Here is a 23,268-nt window from a genome sequence, read left to right on the forward strand (position 1 = left end):
GCTCATATAATGATCAGAGGCCTGGTGCCCCATTATAGTAAATACCTCTTTTAAAAAACTAAAACTTTGAGCTAAAAGTTTCTTGTGATTTGATTCAAATATTGAAGCAGAAATAGACTTCATGAGCTATAGTGCTCTTGAATATTAGGGAGTTGTTGAAATTTCCAAAGCTCCACTTATTGATATTAGGAAATTCCTAATAAAGAGTTCTCCAAGTAAGCATAAGAAGAGACACAAACACAGAGCAAGTCAGAAATACAAAGAGTACAAATTAGCTGGGAACATGCATATGTGAAGTCTGGTTCACTTAAACTGGTAAACGCGTACCAGTGACAATCTACAGTGTCATCGTAGGGTAATGTGAGCTGCAAAACACAGCACGTTTTGCAGTGTTTCTGAACTGCAATTGTAACGTAATATTTGAGGAACGGAAGAAAGTATTTTAACTTATAAATAATTTAAAAAATATACTACACCCAACACAGATACACTGTGGAATAAGCGCTATGTCAAATTTACACACGTTGTAAGAAAAAATTTAGTTTTGTGTTAGTGGATTTTCACTCAAAGAGCTGAGGAAACAAACAAAAAAATCCATTTTAGTATATTATGTAATTTCTAATTCTAGTAATAATCATTGATACAGAAATCATGGATACTTCAGTTTAAAAAATACTCGCAAAAGTGGAACATGTTAATCTCTGAAATAAAAGCAATGGGAAAAGCTCCACACTATACACAAAAATTTTAAACTAGGCTGGGTGTGGTGGATCACCTCCCAGCATTTTGGGAGGCTGAGGTGGGCAGATTACCTGAGGTCAGGAGTCAAGACCAGCCTGGACAACATGGGGAAACCCCGTCTCTATAGAAATACAAAAATTAGCTGGGCGTGGTGATGGGTGCCTGTAATCCCAGCTGCTCAGGAGGCTGAGGCAGGAGAATCGCTTGAAGCCAAGAGGCAGAGGCTGCAGTAGCCGAGATTGCGCCACTGCACTCCAGCCTGGGCAACAGGGCAAGACTCCGTCACACACCCAAAACAAAACCAAAACCAAAAACAACATTTTAAACTAGACCAGGGGTTTACAACCTTTTTCTGTAAATGAGTCGACAGTAAATATTAATTTAGGCTTTGCAGGCCATAAGGTCTCTGTTGCAACCACTATTCTGCCAAAAGTAGCCATAGACAATATGTAAATGAGTGTGGCTGTGTTCCAATCAAATTTTATTTACTAAAACAGAGAGCAGCATTTGGCTAATGGGCCACAGTATGCTGACACCTAAGCCAAACAAACTATTCACATGTAGTCCTTAGATTGGCAGTACCATCCAGAGTTGGCTTCAACTATAAACTAGTTTAAATTAGGGTGTATTCAAATAATGTGAGAATTTACAATTTTCAGGCCAATAATTATGATCTTAGCATTCCACAGCACAATGCTGTTAATAAAAATTATTTCTTAGTGTTTACTTATAAAAACAGATGAAGGCAAACAAACTACTAGGCGCCAACACCTTGCCGGTGCAACCTGACTACTACATTAGGGATGATCTGTCTGCACTATTGTTAACCTTGTGAAGCTAAAGTGAGAATACTGAATAAGCAAGCAAGACAGCTGACTTAACGGCATATTTAAGAGTAAAAATTAGTACTTGAAGTAAGTCTTCCTTACCTCATTAATACTAACTTCTGCTTCTACATACTGTAGACCTTTCTGGATGATAGAAATCAATGCAGCAGGTGGGACGAGGGCACCATTTATATTGGACTGACTGATATGGCTTTCTATACCAAAGGTAAATGCTGAATGAGAAAATCCTAAAAACAAAAGAAAAGGCATGAGAATTTATTTTCCTAGTGGCAACATTCTAAATGACACACAAAAAAGATCACTATAATCTTACGAAATCCCATTCTAACCATTTAAAATCCCAGACCAGTATGCTAAGGTCGTGTGTGCGTGTGTGTGTGTGTGTGTGTGTGTGTGTGTGTGTAAACATGTCGGCCTTTACATATTTTCTTTTTCTCTTAATTACCTAATGCACTCTTTAAAATTTCTAGTAAATACTTGATTGTGTAGCTTCAAATTTTCTAAAATGTAGTCATAGTACACAACTTTTCTTAACAAAAGGCATCAAACTTAAAAGGTAAAACAAGTCTTTGGAAATCATGTAATTCAACTGCTTCACTTAAGATAAATCAGGCGAAGATAGATTGTTACATTTAATATTTCTGTAGTATATTTTAACATTTTTTACATCTAGAATTAAGGAAATTTATTTCAAATTTTCTTTCATCCCAGTTCAAGTATTCAGCATTTCTCAAAAATGGTACACATAATACGCTTTAAATAGGAATTCATTCATTCTGAATGATCTTCATTTACTTCATGTAATTGTTAACTACTATGTAGTTATAATTCAATAATGTCTTTAAAGCAATCTAGTACTCAGGTAAAATCTGAAGTATTTAAATTTCTACATATAAACTGTCAAATATCTGATAAATTCAGTATTTTGGAGCTCTTTGAAACTACTTAGGAAAACTAATAAAACTAATTAAAAATAAATTTAAATAGTAAAAAATCGTAATGGTTAAATACCATTTTATGTATGAATTAAGTGCTTTAAAAAATACCAATTCTTTGCCACTTAGTAATAACGCATCTATATGAAATATTTAAGAAATGAACAGCTAGCAAATGATTATCTTGTTTATAGGTCTCTATTAGCAATTACTTAGTTTTAACCTGAAATACTTAAAACCAAAGCACTTACTTAATAAAATCTCTTTACGCTGGCCTTGCTTTTGTGCATATCTGGTCAAAACTCAAAGGTAAAATTCTAATAAGCTGATAAACCAAGGATGGTTATTTACTGAAATAATAACCATGATTTATCATTAAGTAGTAATTTTTATGAAGTATTTTAAACAATTAAATTGTACATGTAATACAGAATATTAATAAACATTTATACTAAATAAAGGATATAAATATGGGCTTATTTTGGGTCTTGGTTAAACTGATTTAATCTATATAGTATCTCTGTTGGCTAGACTGTCTAGTTTTTCAGTGTTCAGTACATGTCTTTTTTGGATTTTGTGCTTCCACTCTTATATTCCTTGTGGTACTGATAAACAGTCTAGTATAAAATACTGTGGGCTCACAAACAGCATGTGGCTAGGAAAATTTGGTTATTTGATAGTCAAAGTACACCTAAGTTGATTTTCCTCATAACCCCCACCTTCTCTCTTTGGAACACCTAACCCATTATGTTCACAACATCTAACCCACACAGTGGAAAAGGTAAGTGGAAAAATTTTCCCTCTAAGACCTTGATTTTAGCCCCTGATTTTGCCCATAGGCAAGATCATAATTAAATGCATTTATAATTTTCACCTTAATCTGAACTCACAGAGATAGCTAAGAAAGATACCAATGGGGCAGGGGGTGAAGAAGCACCGTTTTGATTTGTCCCTATCAAGAAACCCACAACTACCCGAATATGAGTAGATTTCAGATCACCAAGGTAGAAAACAGAATAAGGATGAGGGAGGATGGGGAGAAACAATGAGAGACACAGCAGCAAAATCCTTAGGCAGTGAAGTTGGAGATTCCTGTTTTCAATTATATATCCCCTCCCTGAATAAATTCACAGTAAATCATCCATAGTAAAAACAGCCAAACAGCCAAGCAGCTTAAGAGATTTAAGAAAACTTTGAGACAGAAGACATCATTTATGGAGGGCCTATACCATACGCTAGATACTGTGCACAAACATATAAGTTTATTATTTTATAATCTAATGGAAAAACACAACTAATAAATGAGAAAGTACAGATTCAAATTCATTCAGAGACTCTACTACTCCTCTTGAACAGTTAAAATATGGTCAAGGATAAAGCTAAGGGAGAGAGTGAGCTCCTGTTTCCTGACAGAAAGTAAAAGATGACTTTTGTTTTCAACTCAGGGTCCTGGAAAGTGGTTACACAGTGCATGAAACAATGAGCCATCTTACTGCCATATTTACTGCCAAGGTTTTGAAAGTGTCTTGACTTATATAATGCTTATAAATTTGTTTGAAGTACATGATTTCTGTACACTTCATTCATGGCTGTAATTTAAATAGTCAAAATTGTTCAATTTAGACTCTATTTAATTAGCTTATAGCGTTTAAGTTTAAAGTAATAATATGTTCAAGAATAGCAGGTGGAACTGTGCCAATTTCCGGCTGGAATGCTGCAGATATCCTCAATTTGTTCTGTCAGACCAGGAGAAAAACTATCACAGGTGCTTACATGCATCTGAAGGTACTGCAGATGTACTTACGATGCTCTCAAATAGCAACAAAACATCCCTGAAGTAGTCATTAGCATTGTTCTGGCACTTCTCATTAATGTTTACCCTAGAGAAGTTCCACACTTAAACGTTCTGCTTAAATGTTGAATTCAACTAGAATATTTTATTTATTTCTAGCCATGGCATTACATAGCAGTTTAAAATTATGATGTTTGAAATTACTTTTCTTCTTCCCCTCCCTAAAACTACTTTTCCTTAGAAACCTCTGATCTCATTTCACTACACCTGAAAGTCATAGTCATCCTAACTCCCTGTTCTCTCTCGGTCCCTGGCATTTGACAATTTACCAAATCCTACCATCCTACTCCAAATCCTACCACTCTACCATCTGTATATACTCATCACCTTACCTTTTCTGCCAGATCTGTGTGTAGTCCCCATTACACTTTGCTATATACATTTCTTTCCCCTCCTCCTCAATTCAGTATATATGCCAAGCTACAGCTAGACTATTACCTGTAAAACAAAAAACTGGTCATATCACTTCTTGTTTGAGAATTTTCAGTGATCCCCTTGGCCTTCATAATAAAGGTCAAACGCCTAACTATGGCACACAGTTGTTTTTGTAATCTGGCTCTTCTGTTTCTCCAGTCTCATCTCAATACTACACACCCCCCGTCTCACTCCCATTACACAATAAATTCAAGTGGTGGCAAATAGATATAATTTGAATATGCTGTGTTACATATCACGCCTCTGAGCCTTATGTGCTCCTTTGCTCTTTCTCCTATCGAATGGAGGTGAAATCCTCTTTCACTATACCAGGGCTAATCAGTCTCTCCTATGCTGATCCTAAAATTTATCTATGTGTGGCACTTAACACACTGATTTATCATCTCTGTGGCTATGGTTGTTTGCCTTTGTGTGACTACTACACTGGGATCCTGATAAAAGGGTTTATGTCTAGTAATCCTTTAATTCTGGGAAACTAGCACATTACCTGAGTCAACAAGTACTCAATAAACTTTTTTTAAATTAGAATGCAATTATACTATAATGTATTTTGGCACATAAAAAAAAATCTGTGACTCCAGAAAAGCATATGACTTAAGTCTTCCTTGGAAAATCTAAAACTTGAACTAGTTTCGTGCCAGAAGCTATTTCCATTTATCTGTAAATATAAATGCAGAAAAGGCTTTTTCCAGGGACAGCTTTTGATTTATATAATAGGAGGCAAAAGAGACCACCTAAATCTGTTAAATGTTAGAATCCGGCATGACCATCTAAAATAGCATCCCTTCTTTCCAAGGGTAAGAGCAAATCTGATAGTGCCTCTGTAATCAAGTACACTCTAAACACTGACTAGGGTATTGAGATTTAGGGAGTAGAAGAGAGACTCCAGAAAGAAATAAGGCTGAAACACATGAAGTATATAGCCATTCAGTGACAGAGACAAGCAACGGCAGCTGGTAGGGAGTGGGGTGGCACGCATGAGATCACAAAACAGCCATTTTCTATAGATTGCTTGTTTCAGGAAGTGCTTTCTGTAAGAATGTTAGGGACTGTGTTCTCAAAGGAGAGTTAGTCACATAGAGCCTGCCAACTCTACCTTGCAAATAGGCAATACAAGAATAAGAAAATGGACCCTGAACACCAAGGTTATGGTACAGGATGACTAGATGAGACAAACTGGTGAAAAAGGCAAAGCCTAAATATGACCACAACATACTGCATCTGAAACAAAAATATGATTGATCCAAGGTCCTATTTAAGCTTCAAGTCAGAAAAACCTAGCAAAATTATACTCATGTTCTCATCATCCAATGCTTCCTTGACTCCAACTCTGCCCTACAGATCCAGATATTAGAAAAGGTAAACAGGATGGGGGAAAAAATGACACAGGGGATCTTTGTCATTGAAGAGCTAGACCTAGTACTTATACACGAGCCATACAATTTCGTGCCCTAATTTTGCCCTTAAAAATACATGTAACTATGAACATTTTAAATAAATAATACTTTCTGAAATAATTTTAATAGCATCGTAACACTCAGCCAGTAAATTATTCATGCCATGGCTGGACCTTTGAACTTTTCCAATGATCACTATTTTAGAAGAATCTTACCTCAAATATCTATATGTATAGGCTTTTGCCATGTACAATTTTTTTTTTCTCTCTCTCTCTCTCCTTAGGATGGATTCCTTCAAAAGCTGAAGGGGATATAAGCATTTTAAAGAAGGTTTTCATCACTGCCAAATTGCTTTCCAAAAAAATTATACAAATTAATAATGTCAAAAGCAATTTACATGTTTCCTTATACTCTCACTATGCTGGCTAGTCCTAAAAAACAAACAAAAAAATGCTAATTAACACTGAACAAATTCTCTGTTTGACAACTATTAAAGGGCCATTGTCCTTTGATAAGTGTGTTAGCAGGACTGTGTAATATGAATTTCCTGCGTCACCAAAAAATGGTAATTCAGCTTACAAAAGAGGAGAAAACTTATTTGGGGAAAGAAACAATTATAATTATCAGTATTTATGACAACTGCTTGCTGTTTATTGTTAATTAGTCATGGATATAACCATGTGTATAAAATCAAGGTTATTCTATATTACATTTGATTATAAAACAAAACTATATACCTACTTGCACGTCTGTAGCTGGTCATCTACTGATAAAAACTGAAAGGCAGACTGAAGGTGGACATACCAGACGCTGAGCCCTCTTCAGTGCAGTTCTTCATGCCTAGAAGCACGTTACTGATAACCACTTTAACCTGACTCCATTGAATCCACTGGTAATGTCTGTTTATAAATGGCACTGGGCGTAAGGTACACAGGACAGAACGTCCCAGTTACATTTATCTGAGTCAACAAAGAAACTGCACTGTAATATTCATTAACCATTACAGGGCTAATGTGAAACTGCTACAATAAAACAAAAAAAATGAATGAAAGAGCTATACGTTACATGGTAGTACAGGTCAGAGCGTTAATGTTATACATAAAGGTTAGTTTGTGCCTACTGTGATCACGTTGTCTAAATTAAAAAATAATTGTCTATGGTGCTGACTTGTGATCTTACAAACAAATACAACATTTGAAGTAATAATCACCATCTCAAAAAAAATGGTATGGTACAAGGCCTTTATTTCTAAGGAGACAGAAAATCCCGTTGAAAAAGTTAGGGGGAAAAAATGGAGGGAGTTAGGGTGCAAGAGAGATAAGGAGACCCTTCATAAACCAAACTCTTGAAGCCTACATGTATCATCCTTCTTATATATCATCCTGGTTAATACTGAGTGTCAACTTGACTGGATTGAAGGATACAAACTATTGTTCCTGGATAAAATTGTGAGAGTACTGCCAAAGGAGATGAACATCTGAGTCAGTGGACTGGGAGAGGCAGACTCACCCTCAATCTGGGTGGGCACCATCTAATCAGCTGCCAGCACAACTAGGATAAAGCAGGCGAAGAACATAGAAAAGACTAGACTTGCTGAGTCTTCCAGCCTTCATCTTTCTCTTGTGCTGGATGCTTCCTGACCTCGAACATCAGATTCCAAGTTCTTCAGCTTTTGGACTCTCGGACTTACACCAGTGGTTTACCAGGGGTTCTTGGGCCTTTGGCCACAGATGGAAGGCTGCACTGTCAGGTTCCCTCCTTTTGAGGTTTTGGGACTCAGACTGATCCACCACTGGCTTCCATGCCCCTCAACTTGCAGACGGCCTATGTGGGACTTTACCGTGTGATTGTGTGAGTCAATTTTCCTTGATGAACTTCCTTTCATATATACACATATCCTATTAGTTCTGTCCCTCTAGAGAACCCTAATACAGATTGTATGTATTTCCTTCTTATATATTATCTTTCCTATAAATACAGTATGCAACATCAGTTATTTTTTAAATAAATTTTTTAAAAGTAATAATATTCAGAATCACTATCTAGAAAGTTACTCATTTTAGCAATAAGGACATTTTGATTTTGCAATTCCAGTTAGTCTTTTAATTATAAGATGTGACTGTTTCATAGCTTCCAACAGTCAAGTACAATATAAATGGAGAAGTTATAGAGCTCTTAGACATGTAATAGTTAAATCTAGTATCAATAATTCTTTCCCTAAAGCAAATATACAACTGAAGCAAGATAAAATGACATCTTCTTATAGAAAAGAGGTTTTCTTGTAAGAAAGACAGGTGTCAGAAAGTTCAAAAATAATTGCCAGAAAGTATTTCTTCAGAAAAAAAAATAAACCACAACTGCAAATAACCACAGGAGTCGATGGTGATGTAAAAGGTGGGGGAGAGATTAAAAAGGTCCAAACCACCTTAGTGCCTCTAAAATTAACACTGTATCAGGTCCTACTATATGCAACTTAGCCTGTACCACTATAAGTATTTATCTGCATATAGTTGCTAGATAAGTTACCAGGGCAATGAAATTAATGCCCTTGGGCAAACACTAATTAAAGGAACAATACTTTTGAATCAAGTTAATCATTACTTACAGTACTATATATCAAATACGCTCAGTTTTCAAGTCATTTCTAAAGAGAAAAAAATCATTTTATTCCCTAGGAAATATTTGTTGAATAGGGAAGTCTACTTCATAAACAGGCAGAATGGTGAGGACCAAAGAAATTTGCATAGGGTGAACTTTCTAGTGATAAAATTGCAAAAAATAAAGAGTTACAATAGTTAATAAAACCCTACAATAAATGTATTTTCTTTAGTTTTGATGAGTCTGAAGGATGGCCTATTTAAAATAAAGAAGTCCATCAAATATTTGAGGCTGAATATCACAATGTAAATCCCTTCTCCATAACAACATATTTTGTAAGTGAAAAAAAATGAATCTGAGAATTTATGTAATTTTGGAGGAGGAGGGAAACTTTCAACAGATAGTATCTTCTAGTATTGACAACAGTAAAAAACATTTAAAACAATTTAAGTGATTTTTCCCTCTGGAGATAGATACCACAGTCAACGCTGAACAATATGCAGAGAACAAATGTTAAAAGTTCTTACAGAAAAACAGTATTACTAAACCACGTATTTATCATAAAACTTTGTGAAGTTTTATCATAAAACTTTCACAACGTGTTTTGGACAGTCTTTAGATAATAAGACAAGCCAGGGGAAATTTTATTTTCCTTTTGGAAGTCTTCACAAACCAGTCCTTTGAATGTCTCTGCACAAATCCTTCCTTTGCCACGATGTTCCTTTTCTGCTATCTCCTAATCCAATTCAGTGCTCTATTGCAGGGAAAGCAGCAGTATAAAGATTCCAGTTTGTTCAGTATTACTTTAGATCTTTCAAGAAACATAGTTATAACCTAAGAGCAATTTATATCGTATTTCTCAGATATTGAATGACTAATTCTCAATAAGTATCATTTGTAGGTTGTGGTGACAAATATGACGAATCCCCAAAACAACCCAGAGAAGACATTACTGTACTTGATGATTCTGAATTAGGATCTATTGCAAAAATAGTCATATTTTAGTACAATTGGAGATCAGAACCAAGAAAAAGCTTTTGGAATAGGTGGCAAGTGCCCAGATCTAAAGCTACTATGAGCATTTGTTATGGGTGAGATTCTGGGTTCTGTCTGAACTCTGTGCTGAGTTCACAGAACTGTAACATTCTCAAACTCTCTTCCGTATCCTATTTCTGGATGCAATTTCAAATAAGTATCTCGTGGCATCCTTTAAGACATAAAAATGCCTCATTATTTCTGCTACCTCATGATTCCACCTGACCCACAAACACAAATAAACACTTTGAGTGGCAGTCCCTCTTTAGGATATGTTCTCATAGCCCAGACTGCAGCAGGTGTACACTCCATGCTTTCTACTTCATCTTGAATACTCAGCATAATTTTTCTGTCACGATATTGTGAATATGCTAAATACCTGTTATCAATTTTCTTGTCAAGTTCTAATTGTCCTACAACTAATATAGACCAGTGGCTTTCAAACTTTATTAAGCCAAAAGAATCACCTGGGGCATTTGTAAATTGCAGATTCCCAGGCCCCACTCAGTGTGACTCTGATGCAGGTAGTCAGAGGATCAAACTTCAGAACTCTTACATAAGCAGTTCTTAAATTTATGGCAAGTTGCAGTACTGGGAAAACTGCCATAAGTCAAAATGTCATCAGTTGAGTCTGATTTTTCCCTATAAATCATAATGTAAATATGAAATTACAATTTTTACCGAGGGACTGGTGTTCACATTTTTAGAAATGTGATTTAGCATCGCCACTACATTGTAAAGTCTAAAACTTTGTAAAGAATATACAAAGCACACCTAAGAACATACTAAACAATCATGGAGAACTTGATATATCAGTCTACCATACAAATTTTAAAAAATTTTTGCTTTATGTTTATTTCAACACAAAACATCTTAAAACATGGAATTTAGAAGGGTTTTTTCTCTAAGAAGAAAAGCAAGTTGAAGAAGACTTTTGGGCCAGGTGTTGTGACTCACGCCTGTAATCCCAGCACTGTGTGAGGCCGAGGCTGGCGGATCACCTGAGGTTGGGAGTTTGGGATCAGCCTGACCAACATGGAGAAACTCCGTCTCTACTAAAAATACAAAATTATCCAGGTGTGGTGGTGCATGCCTGGAATCCCAGCTACTACTCGGGAGGCTGAGGCAGGAGAATCGCTTGAACCCAGAAGGTGCCTGAGCAACAAGAGCGAAACTCCACCTCAAAAACAAAACAAAACAAAACAAAACAAAACAAAAACACACTTTTGATAATATTTTATCTACTCATTCAGAAATTAAACGAGAATATTATTTTATTGCTCCTTTTTACTGTTTTCTTACAGTAACATCAAGTATCAATTTGTGGACTTTTGTTTAAAAAAGGGAAAATATGAGTGCTCTCATTAACACCACTGAACCACAAAGCACTGCTGAGCTATTCAACTGTTTCTAACTTCCAAAAGCAGTAACTTTATATGGTTCAACCTAAATAGTTGTCTTTACCATACACCAACAAGCCTTTACAATATATTTCCCATCTACTGATCCTTCACATGGTTTTTGCTCCAGTGTCCAAAAGTCTCAAAGCTCTGGCTTAAAAGGTGATCAAATTTAAAAGCAGAAAGCAGAGTTTGCTCTAATCAAAAAACTTTTTCCATTTTGGGTGAAAGTACTACATAACAATTTTCAAACACAAGTATTTGAAATTGTTAAACTTGTTTACAAGTTACATATGTAACAATCACTAGTTACTACTTTTTCACTTTATTAATCATTTTATCTTATTCAAAACAATTCTTTGGAAGTCGTCTTTTAGATCTACCTTCAGTACCACTCTACCAGTTTAAACAAGGAAAACAAAACAAGAGCTATTAACTTCGAAGCTTCATTATAAATTATTCTCTGTGGGCTTGGACACTAATCTCTCTTTCCCTCCCTGTCCTTCTGGACATCACTTTCACAGCTGTTACACCTCAGAGAGCGGCAGTGATCGTGCTTGGGAATAGAAAACCTCTACCCCCAAAAAATGCTCAGCACCGAAGAACAACTGGAAAAATCTCAGCAAGCAACAGGCTCTCAGATCGAAAGCCATGTTTGTATTCCTTGTATAGGAAAGGACAACTAACTATGCCACACAAGAAAAATGATTCAAGTCTCAAAACTATAAACTAAGGGCTCAATATTCTACAAGCCCAGACCTCTACTTCATCCTTCCATCCTCCTTCACACTCGACTACCAAAGTTATCTTTTTTACGGGGCACCTCACCTTACTAAAACATTACAGTAACTTTACAGTATAATTTCTAAAATTCAATCTCTAGACCATGACATTTGAAACCACCAAATGCTTTCATTTTTTAGTAGCAATCGGCACTTCCATTGCAATTAACCTTTCTCATCATCCTATACCTCCACCCATACCCAACCGCGTTCCCTCTTCTACTTTTACATTTTTGCTTAATCCATCTACATTTTCCCTTGCAGTATTCCTTTTGTTTTATCTATTAATAAAACTTGGAAGATCACTGATTGATTTAGTATCAGTTGCTTTCAATGATTTCTATTTATAATTACTCCCATTACAATAATAACAATTCAGAACAAGGATACACTTAATCAATTCGGATAATAATTTTGAAAGCATTCTAGGAAAATACTGTTAATTTAATTTCCAAAATATGAACTACAATTAGGACCAACAACATTTAATTGAGGATTCTGGATACACACTATCAAACTGATGGTGGCTAAAAGCTTTTACGTTCCTACTAAACATATGCAATAATCTCACCTCATAACAAATTTTAAAAATGGTCTTTGAACAGTGAAAGCCGAACTGTTACAAGTAATTGCCTTGTTTCCAACATATTTGAAAGAGTCAGAGAGTTAAACCATGCAGTAAAACATAGCTTTAAAATGGCAGTCCAGACATTAAGGAAACATACAAAGTTCAACGGTTTGGACTGATACAAATTTCAAATGCATAAAAGATTATTTTGAGAATATTAAAGTAATTTGAGGCCTATTTACTTTATAAAAGTACTCACCTGACTCTTGCAAGTATCTATATACCAAGAAGTTGACCTCATCACTGCTTATACTCATCTTTATTCCCACTTAAACCATGAGGTCACAACACAGGATATAACCCTAAAAATAAAACAAAGTTAATTATTTTCTCAGTAAAATATTTTTAAACAAGATGTAAACAATGTTGTAAAAACCATTTGATTTTACTAAATGATGTAAAACGAAGGTTCTACATTGCCTAACAATAAACCCTGACAAAGTTACTTACAATAGTTCGTAAAACGATAATACAACCAAAACATGGCTGGTGCTATTTTTCTTCAAAGTAACATACTGGCAAAAATAAAACAATTTTTTTAAGAGGGCTTTAGCATAATATTTTAATGATTTTATCAAGTAGCATAAAAGTAGCTCAATATTTATCCTTAACTGTAAAAGAAGTAAATTTAAAAAATAAAAAAATGTTAGTTATTTGCAATGAGTTATCCACTACAGTTTTGTCTATGAAACTTGGCAGGATATGAAGTCTCTATTTTCTCAACATCTCATCTGTAATGTTCAAGGCTCAAAAAGCTCTAGGTATGTATGAGATAGGCTAGAATACAGTTCCCAAAACTCAAATGATGCTCTCTTACTGGACATACTTAAATCCTGAACATGAAGTGGGGGAATAACTGAGGCATGACTCAAATATATTTAATATAGATACACATATCTGTATTTGTTCTCAAATCACAGAAATGATTTAAAGGAGAGGTCAGGAAACTTTTATATAAAGAGTCAGAAAATAAATATTTCAGGCTTTATCAACCATACAGCCTGTCACAATTACTCAACTCCGCTGTGTGGTACAAAAGCAGCAACATACAATATGTAAATAAAGGAGTATGGCTGTGTTGCAATGAAACTCAACTTATGGACACTGAAATTTTAATTTCATAATATTATTGTATCATAAAGTATTCTTCTTCTTTTGGAATTTTTTCCCTAAGCACTTACAAAAATGTAAAGACCTTTCTTGTGATCCTTATAAAAGGAGAGCGAGCTAGATTTGGTCCACAATGTAGTTTGCTGATTCTTCTTTAAAAATGATATATTCACATCTATTCAGTATAAAGAAATATCTAAAGTGGAAGTATGCTGGTTGTCCTGTGACATCATGGATTTCTTTATGAAGTAGTTAACAGATTAAAAAAAAAAAAAATCACAAATTAACAAGCATTTGAGTAGGCTACTACGTGACAAACTGCTACTGCCCTAAATTGTGGAGAAAGTGGTGACTAAGTACCACCCATCAAGCTTGTATCTCACAGGGAGACAGACAAATGGGAGGCAATGACAATTTTCTAGTGGACACACACAGAAGCAGCCCTAACTAAAGTTAGCAGTCTAGGAATACACTTAGAAGAAGTGTCCTTGGTCTTCAGACTAAAGGAGGGGCCTGAAAACAAGGGTGCTCGGGGAAGGGAGGGAGTGAACAGAAGCATCCCATGAGCTGCAGTAGGTGTGGAAGGGCTGAGTGAGGACACAGGCGAGTAAGGCTTGAAATGCAGGCAGAAACTATATTCAGGAGGACCTTCAAGGCGGCACTAAGAGAAAACAAATCCATTAAACAGTTTCAGGAAGAGCAGGGAGAAGCACAGATTATAAAGAAGCTAGATTGGAGTAGGGGGAATTAGGGAGCCAAATTAGGAAGATACTGCAGTAATCCAGGAGAAGACTAACTCCTGGACTGTCACAGAGGAACACTGGGGTTCCAAAAATATTGAGGAGGTAGACTCAATGGTAACTGACTGGATGCACAGTTGAGGCATAGTTGAGGAAAAGGAAAGAATCAAAGGTTTCTCTCTGGACAAGTGAACGGTTGGTACTGTCAATTACTGAGATGGGAAACCACAAAGGAAGAGTGACAACTATAACATCTTCATCCAAAGAAAAGGTAACCTCTTCACCAAAAAAGTTAATTCAAAGAGTACAATTAATTTTATATAACCTGAATGTTTACTACATGCTTACTATAGTGGTAAGGCAAATACTCCTTTTAGGATACTGGCCCAGGGCACTGGTCTAGAAGTACTATAGTACACTAGATGGTGAATGCTCTGGAGGACACTTTGCTCAACTTTAGCCTAACCACCAGTAAGGTGCAGCATTGTGCTCAACACACACAGCAGGCACTCACTCAATTCTGAAGACACGCTGAACTGAATGACTTTAAAAACAAAACATCCAACCCCAACCATGATACAATTACAAGAAATTAAATCATAATTTGATCTATCATGATTGCAATTAGCAACTATTTTATTTTTTGGATTTCCCAAAATGAGATGGGCTAGTTGGAATCCAAGTGAGATAGACTGACAAAGAAAACAGAGTAAATATTCTTCTCCCCTAATATCATTCAGTCCAAAACTTGGACGAAAGTATCCAATCTGCAAGGGTTTTTCACAATGCTGGTTCTGATTAGCAAAGGCCATCAATTTCCCAGCTGAAACTAGTAATAAATGATGCTTCAACACCACCTAATGCATTCCAGGGCAAAGAAAAATACAAATCAAAATGATAAATTATTGCTTATAAAAATTCCTTCAACAAATATATACTGCTGGTATATTTTTAAGTCATAATAAATACTGAATTAGAGCAGGAAAGTTATCTGTCCAAACTGCTATAAACTGATTATTTAATTGATTATAGTGCTATATCAGTTTCTGGCAATTAAAAGTAAGTTTTTTAAAGGAAAAAGACCTTGAAAGGCCTACTTCTAAAACAACTTAAAAGCCTATGTGCCAAAGAGTGAAATCAGAGAAAATGCCACTACTTCATTAGTAGACTAAATAATGCTTTGCAGAACTTGTCCATTATGGTTTATATAGGCAGATGAATGCTCTAGAATGTGATGTAGTCTTCACCTGCCTGCATGAGTACTAGATACTAGGAATTGGATCTCAAGGAGTACACAAGAAGACTTACCACTATAATCCCTCCATTATGGTATCTTTTAGAACAACTGTCTTTAAACTAGGTCACAAAACAGCCCTGAGATACTCATCCAATCTTTACACTTTACCACCCAGGTATCAGGCCTGATGAAGAGTATATCATGTATAAATGAAGTCCTGCCCTCAAAGAGCTTATGGGTTATTAAATAAACAGGATATTCAAAATAGACACTTCATAAATTCACAAAGTATTTATTTATATCTTCTACCTGATCATATTTACTCATTCTTAAATAGTAACTGAGATCCTTCCAAAAATTAGATCTTTGTAACTTTCCTCCTCTCAGAAATCGCTTGTATACTCATAAAAGCTTTTATTTAAAATTCCAATCACTTATAGACAATCAACTACTTAAACCACAGCTGTATCAAAGTAGCCAAAAGCAAACACAAAATTAGCCTTAATATTTAGCCAATTAGTGGCTATATTCAAAACTTCACTTAATATTGTAAATGTTCACCATGAAATATCATCTAACTGCATAACTTTATAGACAATAATTCAGCAAATATTACAAAAACACAGGACTATTGAGGCAATCCAGCTATGACTCATTCAGTGAACTGAATATGTACAGCATTTTCAGCATCACAAAATTGAGTTCAGCATATACTCACTGTACAACTACTGCTCCAAATATTTAATCTTCTCCTAGTTCTTCTACACATTAAATACTACCTTAAACGTCACCCTCAATCATGACAGACAGCATATTCTTTTCTGACTCCATTCTTGAAGCCAGGGCCCAACTGTGATCCTCAATTACATTATTTTAAATTTAAATGACTAAAAAAAAACACGATGAAAGAGTTATGGATAGAAAGAAAGAAATAAGATTATCTTCTTAAATCTCCTATCTATAGCACATTTTTAAGAGATCTGGACACCCTTTGCATGCTCCAAAGTCAAATGTGTAATCGAAATTACTTTATCTTACAAACATAAATTAGTCCAAAACTTAAGCATAATTATAACTTAGAAGTGACAAACTTAAATTACTTTTCCTTCTCTTTTTCATTGGAATCCAGAGCTCAGATGTAAATTAAAAATAACATCTCAGATGGCCTATATGATTTTAGACAAGTGATGCGAATTTTCTGGATCTCTGTATCATCTATAAAATGAGAAAATTGAATCAGACAGTCTCCTCCACTTCTAAATTTCAAAGACTTGAGTCAGTTTAAGTTATAGAGTTGTATACAGGAACCTTGCCAGCCACGCGAGAGTATGAGGTCATAAAGTAATTTTAAGAAAGCGTTTTATAGACCTAAAAAATACATTAGAAGACCAAAAACAGGGTCAGATCTCAGACAGACATCTCCAAGAATTAGGAAAGGGGAAAACAGTAAGTTCATCTCATTAAGAAATATTTAAGTACCTATTGCACACGATGTTTATTAGGGCCTATCAACCTTTATAAATACCAACATATAAAGACATTAAAAAACAGTACACCACCTGGGCATGGTGGCTCACGCCTACAAATCCCAGCACTTTGGGAGGCCAAGGCGGGCAGATCACCTGAGGTCAGGAGTTTGCGACCAGCCTGATCAACATGATGAAACCCCATCTCCACAAAAAAATACAAAAAAATTACCCAGGCGTGGTGGCACGGGCCTGTAATCCCACCTACTCGGGAGGCTGAGGAACAAGAATTGCCTGAACCTGGGAGGTGGAGGCTGCAGTGAACCGAGATCGCGCCACTGCAGTCTAGCCTGGGCGAAAGAGGGAAGAAAGAGACAAGAAAGAAAAGACGGAAAGGAAGGAAAGGAAGGAAAAGAAGGAAGGAAGGAAGACAACACACCAAATCAATTATTCATTAGTTAACTGAGACTTCTAGTATCAAATTGGTTTCCATTGTGATCTAAGCCAGGGATCTGCAAACTACAGCCTGTATATCAAATCCAACCTGTCACCTATTTTTGTACAGCCCACAGGTAAGAATGGTTTTCACAAAATACTTTTTCAAAAAACAAGAATATTTGTTGTTTATTTGATGATAGGTAACACTGACTCATAATCTCAATTAGGCAATTTTTAAAAGTCTCAACAAAGCTCTTGAGGCTTGAGAGCAGTAAACTAGCATCCATTATATGATGAGTCAACTTTGATTTAAGTCCAAGTGTCAATAGCTACAAATTTATTTCTTTTTATATGCAAAAGACCTCTGATGAGCTGTCTTATTGCCCACAGACATTGACTTCAGCTTCCTAAATGTATAAAAGTGATTATTTACACAGATTATAACTAAGATCCTTCTAAAACATAAAAATACATTATCCTAGGAAATAATGTGTGTGGAATAACTGAATAAATTACCGACAAGGTACATCAACAGGGAAACAAAGAAGGACAAGAAACGAAAACACTAAGAGATGATAAGACAGGTCATACTACTTCTGGTACACATTTTCTTTTCTTTTTTTCTTTCTTTTTTTTTTTTTTGAGATAGAGTTTTGCTGTGTCACCCAGGCTGGAGTGCAGCAGTGCGATCTCGGTTCACTGCAAACTCTGCCTCCCCGGTTCTTGCCATTCTCCCGCCTCAGCCTCCCGAGTAGCTGGGACTACAGGAGCCCGCCACCATGCCCAGCTAATTTTTTGTATTTTTTAGTAGAGAAAGGGTTTCACCATTTTAGCCAGGATGGTCTCGATCTCCTGACCTCATCATCTGCCCACCTTGGCCCCCCAAAGTGCTGGGATTTCAACAATTGAGCAGTAATCAGTCACAGAACTTAAGGTAAAGCAATGTCAGTCTGGGAACGAATCAGAAAGCCAGACATAAAAAATAAAAATCAGCTGGGTGCGGTGGCTCACACCTGTAACCCTAACACTTTGGGAGGCCGAGGTGGGTGGATCACCTGGGGTCAGGAGATCAAGACCAGTTTGGCCAACATGGTGAAACCCCACCTCTACTAAAATACAAAAATTAGCCAGGCATGGTGCCGGGTGCCTGTAATCCCAGTTACTCGGGATGCTGAGATGGGAGAATCACCTGAACCCAGGAGACGGTGGCTGCAGTGAGCTGAGATCGCGTCACTGCATTCCAGCATGGGCAGCTGAGTGAGGCTCCGTCTCAAAAATGAAAATAAAACAAAATAAAATAAACTAAAATAAAGAAGTCAGTCCTTCTCACTAGCATAAAAAACTGAGTTTGTCTGAATAGGAATCAGTATTACAATAGAAAGCTAATGAAACTTTCTCAACTAAAACTTCTCATTCTAGGTTTGGAACAGACATGTTCTAAGAATCTTAAAGAGTGGAACACATGCTAAAGCTTTTCAAGGACAGTTAATCGCCAGTTAATCACCTGAATAGATGGGAACTCTGTTTAAAACTCAAATAGTATGGGAAGAACAAAGAGAAAAGGAGGCCAGAGTAATAACTACTACCCATAGCAATGCTTATGAAACAGTATATTAGAAAGAAGATGTGGTTATTCCTTGGTTCCTCATGAGGGAAAAAAAATCCTAAGTAACTCAGACTAGTAAGTAAATCAAAACATGTGTCCATGGATTGGTTACACTCAGTCAATTCTCTGGAAGGTCAAGAGTAAAAATGTCCAAAAGACTGTTCAGGCAGCAGAAATATGTGATTGCTACAGATCAAGAATCGAGGTATAGTTAAAAAAATATATAAACTGTAAAGAGATCAACATCCATCCCCCATAGGGCAATAAATGCTTGCTCAAATCAAGTGAAGAAGACGCAAACTAACTTTAGTACTCAGCTAACAGATTGACACATACATATGTGCACTCACACACAACCCAGCTAAGTAAACCAAGAAGGAAAAGGGAAAAGAAAATGGAGTAAAGATAACTGACATAAATTGGAGCAGGTTTCCAACTTTTATTGAAAACTAGGAGAAACTCACCATGAAAGTCTCATAGGTCAGTTTCACAGGGTGAGAGAAAACAGTTGGCAGTACTGTCATATAAAATGTACTATTTAAAAAACAAGCAAACAAAAAAGCCCACATGGCACACGGACTGGGGAGAGGAGAAGTACATCACTCCATAACCACACTGAGGCCCTACTGTAAGTGCCCTACCCAGTCAAGTTACAGTCTCTAACTGCAAAGTTAACTCTTAATATTTCTTAATAAAATAGTATCTTCTTAGAAGATTCTTTCTTAAAAGACACATAGCAATGTACTTTACTGTTAAGGCTGTTCAAGGTGTTCAAAACTTAAAATCAGATATGGTATTTTGTTATACTCATGACAAAATGTGATCAACTTTTTATTTAGCATAGTAATTGGGATCCATAGACCCCTGGAGTTCCCAACACTTTTTAAGGGATCTGTGAGGTCAAAATTATTTTGTAGTATTACTAGGATATTACTTGCATTTTTCACTCCATTGGCATTTGCACCAATGTTACAAAGCAATAGTGGGTAAAACTGCTCACACCTTAGTATTACGAACCAAGAACTGATGGTTATTACTAGTAGTCATTGTATTTTTTCACCACTATGCACTCAAAACAAAAAAAAATCCCTGAAGAATATTCTTGAATGAAGCAGAAAAAGTAATATTATGAAAATCTTAATGTTCAAATACGCATCTTTTTAATACGCTATGTAACAAAGTGCTAAGTAAACATAGAGCACTTCTGTTGCATACTAAAATAATGGTTGTCTCAAAAAACAGCACTGCAATTGTTTGAACTGCAAGTTACACTAGTCACTTTTTTCATGGAACAACGTTTATACTTCAAAGAAGAAACGACAATATAGTTATTCAGACTGGGGATTTGGCAGACATTTTCTTGCAAATGAATGAAATGAAACGGCACTTTAAAGAATACATGGCCAGGTGCAGCGGCTCACAGCTGCAATCCCAGCACTTTGGGAAGCTGAGGTGGGTGGATCACTTGAGGTCAGGAGTTCGAGACCAGGCTGGCCAAGATGGTGAAACTCTTTCTCTACTAAAAATACAAAAATTACCCGGGTGTGGTAGCATGCACCCGTAATCCCAACTACCTGGGAGGTTCGGGCAGGAGAATTGCTTGAACCCGGGAGGAGGAGGTTACAGTGAATCAAGATAGGACCACTGCACTCCAACCTGGGTGACAAAGAGAGTTGGATTTCCAAAAAAAAAAAAAAAAAGCATTAGTAAGTAATACAAAATTTCCATTTTAATATCTGATACAGTTAATATTGGTAACTATAACATAAACAAAAGCTCTTTGAGACCATCAATAAATTAAGATTGTAACAAGGCCCTAAGATTAAAATGTTTGAGACCTTAGCCCATAGTATCGGTCATATTTTAACACAACCTAAATCTTTAGTTTGGTTTCTGTTGTGTTCATGTTGGAATACATATTATTCAATATGTTTATACTTAATAAACAAAAAAGGTACTTAAGAGCCATACACACGTGAACCCGTGAAGCAGAGCTTGCAGTGAGCCAAGATTGCACCACTGCACTCCTGCCTGGGCGACAGAGCGAGAAGCTGTCTCAAAAAATAATAATAATAAAATAAAAAGCCATAAGCATCAGCATACCAAAGTCCTAGTTTTGATATAACACATGGCATCTACTAACTCCAAAACATATTAGATGAATTAAAATTATAAATTTTCTGAGACTACACTTCTATAAATGGACTTCTATTTGTAAAGATTGAATCATTTTACTTAAATTTAGTTTTTCTATCGTGCATGTAACAAATGTTTTACTGAGTACTACACTACACACCTGCAACTGTTTACTAGTACTACACTACACACCTGCCCTCAACACTGTTACATTATAGAAATCCACCGTGCACAGTGGCTCATGCCTGTAATCCCAGCACTTTGGGAGGCTGAGGTGGGTGGATCACGAGGTCAGGAGATAGAGACCATCCTGGCTAATACGGTGAAACCCCACCTCTACTAAAAACACAAAAAAAATTAGCAGGACGTGGTGGCGGGCGCCTGTAGTCCCAGCTACTCTGGAGGCTGAGGCAGGAGAATGGCGTGAACCCGGGAGGCGGAGCTTGCAGTGAGCCGAGATCGCGCTTGCATTCCAGCCTGAGTGACAGAGCCAGACTCTGTCCCTAATATAAAGAAACAATAAATACTGTGAAGAGTAGGCTTTATAGCCAAACTCACTCCATTTGCTACCAAACTTTACTAGGAGAAGGTGTAGAGGAGTGTGGAAGCTGCTACCGCAACACACTGTCTTTCCTTCTGGTGGAATTCAGCATGTTTTTGTGTGTTTTGCCTAGACTCATCACTTGTATTGTAGAAGGTGTCAAAGGGTTGCAATACCTTTCCTTCTAACCAAAACTGGAAACTAGTCTCTCTCTTGCAGCATTTAATTCACAAGAAAACACATTCCAGACTCCAAACATGGGGTAGCATTCTTTACCACATACATAGCAACAAAGAATGCAGTGCTTTGGTACTGGAGAATTGATTTATTATATACTCAACTTGTTTGCTACAAAAGGAATAAAGGCAGCGGGGCTAACTGGGCAAAAAATCTGAAATTCTTTATAGCCAAATTTCCAAGTTATACCTAGTACAGTTTCCATATCTGTCCCTGTGTACCTTGAGGACACGTAAGAACAGAGATGATGTAGGGAGTGAAAGAGCTAGAGAATAGAGAGGCATGTGTGTTTAATAATGCCAAGAAACTAGTTTACACTTACACTGCTATTCCTGACCATATCAATAATTGCTGTGGATATATTAGAAGATACTCAAGCATAAGATGATAGGGCTTTTCTTCTTTCCAAAATCATTGCATATGAGCCATGATCAACCTCTTTGCCAAGAAAAGGCCTAAGCCTAGGGGAAAATGTGAGTAAGCACAGCTCTCCCTATGCTTCTACCAACCCTTTCCCTAGATCAACCTTTTCCTTACCAACCACCTCAAAATTTAGCAGTATTTCACTAATTAAACTCTCTGCCTTGACAACTTCCTCATCCCCACCTTCTCCCGAGCCCAAAATCTGATCCCCCCACATTCTAACATCAACGGAGCCCACTGCCCTCTTCAAACAGACTTATATTCCAAGTTTTCTACACTACCTCCCAACCCTCACCACCACCAAGTATATTTCATTCCTTAAAGCCAGTTAGGTGACAGGCTGAACCTAATATAACAAAATGTTAATGAATAATAGCTTAATGTTTTGCTTTCCAAGGAACTTATATCACAATAAAGACATAAATACATTTTAACTCAATCTTTTTCAAACTTGAGTAATAGTAAGTACCTTAATATTTTTAAAACGTGAAGGTGAACACTGTACACAACAGTTTAGGCATTTGTGGTTTATCCAACCAAAGACATTCTGATAACCTGTACAAAATGTAACAACGTAAGAGAAACAGCCAAAGACCACAAAGTACTCTCAAAATCCACATGTCCTTCTGCATCAGTTTCCCAGAGCTACTGTGATAGCTACAACAAACTGGGCCACTTAAAAT

General features: G+C 36.4%; 1 protein-coding gene across 3 annotated transcripts in view; it reads right to left on the reverse strand.

Annotated features, from left to right (window-relative positions):
• TBL1XR1 (TBL1X/Y related 1) overlaps window positions 1-23,268 on the reverse strand; it is a 172,149-nt gene that overhangs the window by 29,092 nt on the left and 119,789 nt on the right. For 2 of the 3 annotated variants that reach the window (XM_017896619.1, XM_017896618.1), the window contains 2 exons: window positions 12,851-12,953; window positions 1,671-1,816 (listed from right to left, as the gene is read on the reverse strand). In XM_017896619.1, coding sequence (XP_017752108.1) covers window positions 1,671-1,816; window positions 12,851-12,908 — 204 coding nt within the window. In that variant the 5' untranslated portion in view covers window positions 12,909-12,953. The remainder of the gene's footprint in view (window positions 1-1,670; window positions 1,817-12,850; window positions 12,954-23,268) is intronic. The other variant, XM_017896620.1, reaches the window with a different exon arrangement.

The sequence above is a fragment of the Rhinopithecus bieti genome, unplaced genomic scaffold, assembly GCF_001698545.2.
Source record: "Rhinopithecus bieti isolate Rb0 unplaced genomic scaffold, ASM169854v2 scaffold_27611, whole genome shotgun sequence".
Taxonomy (NCBI): Eukaryota; Metazoa; Chordata; class Mammalia; order Primates; family Cercopithecidae; genus Rhinopithecus; species Rhinopithecus bieti.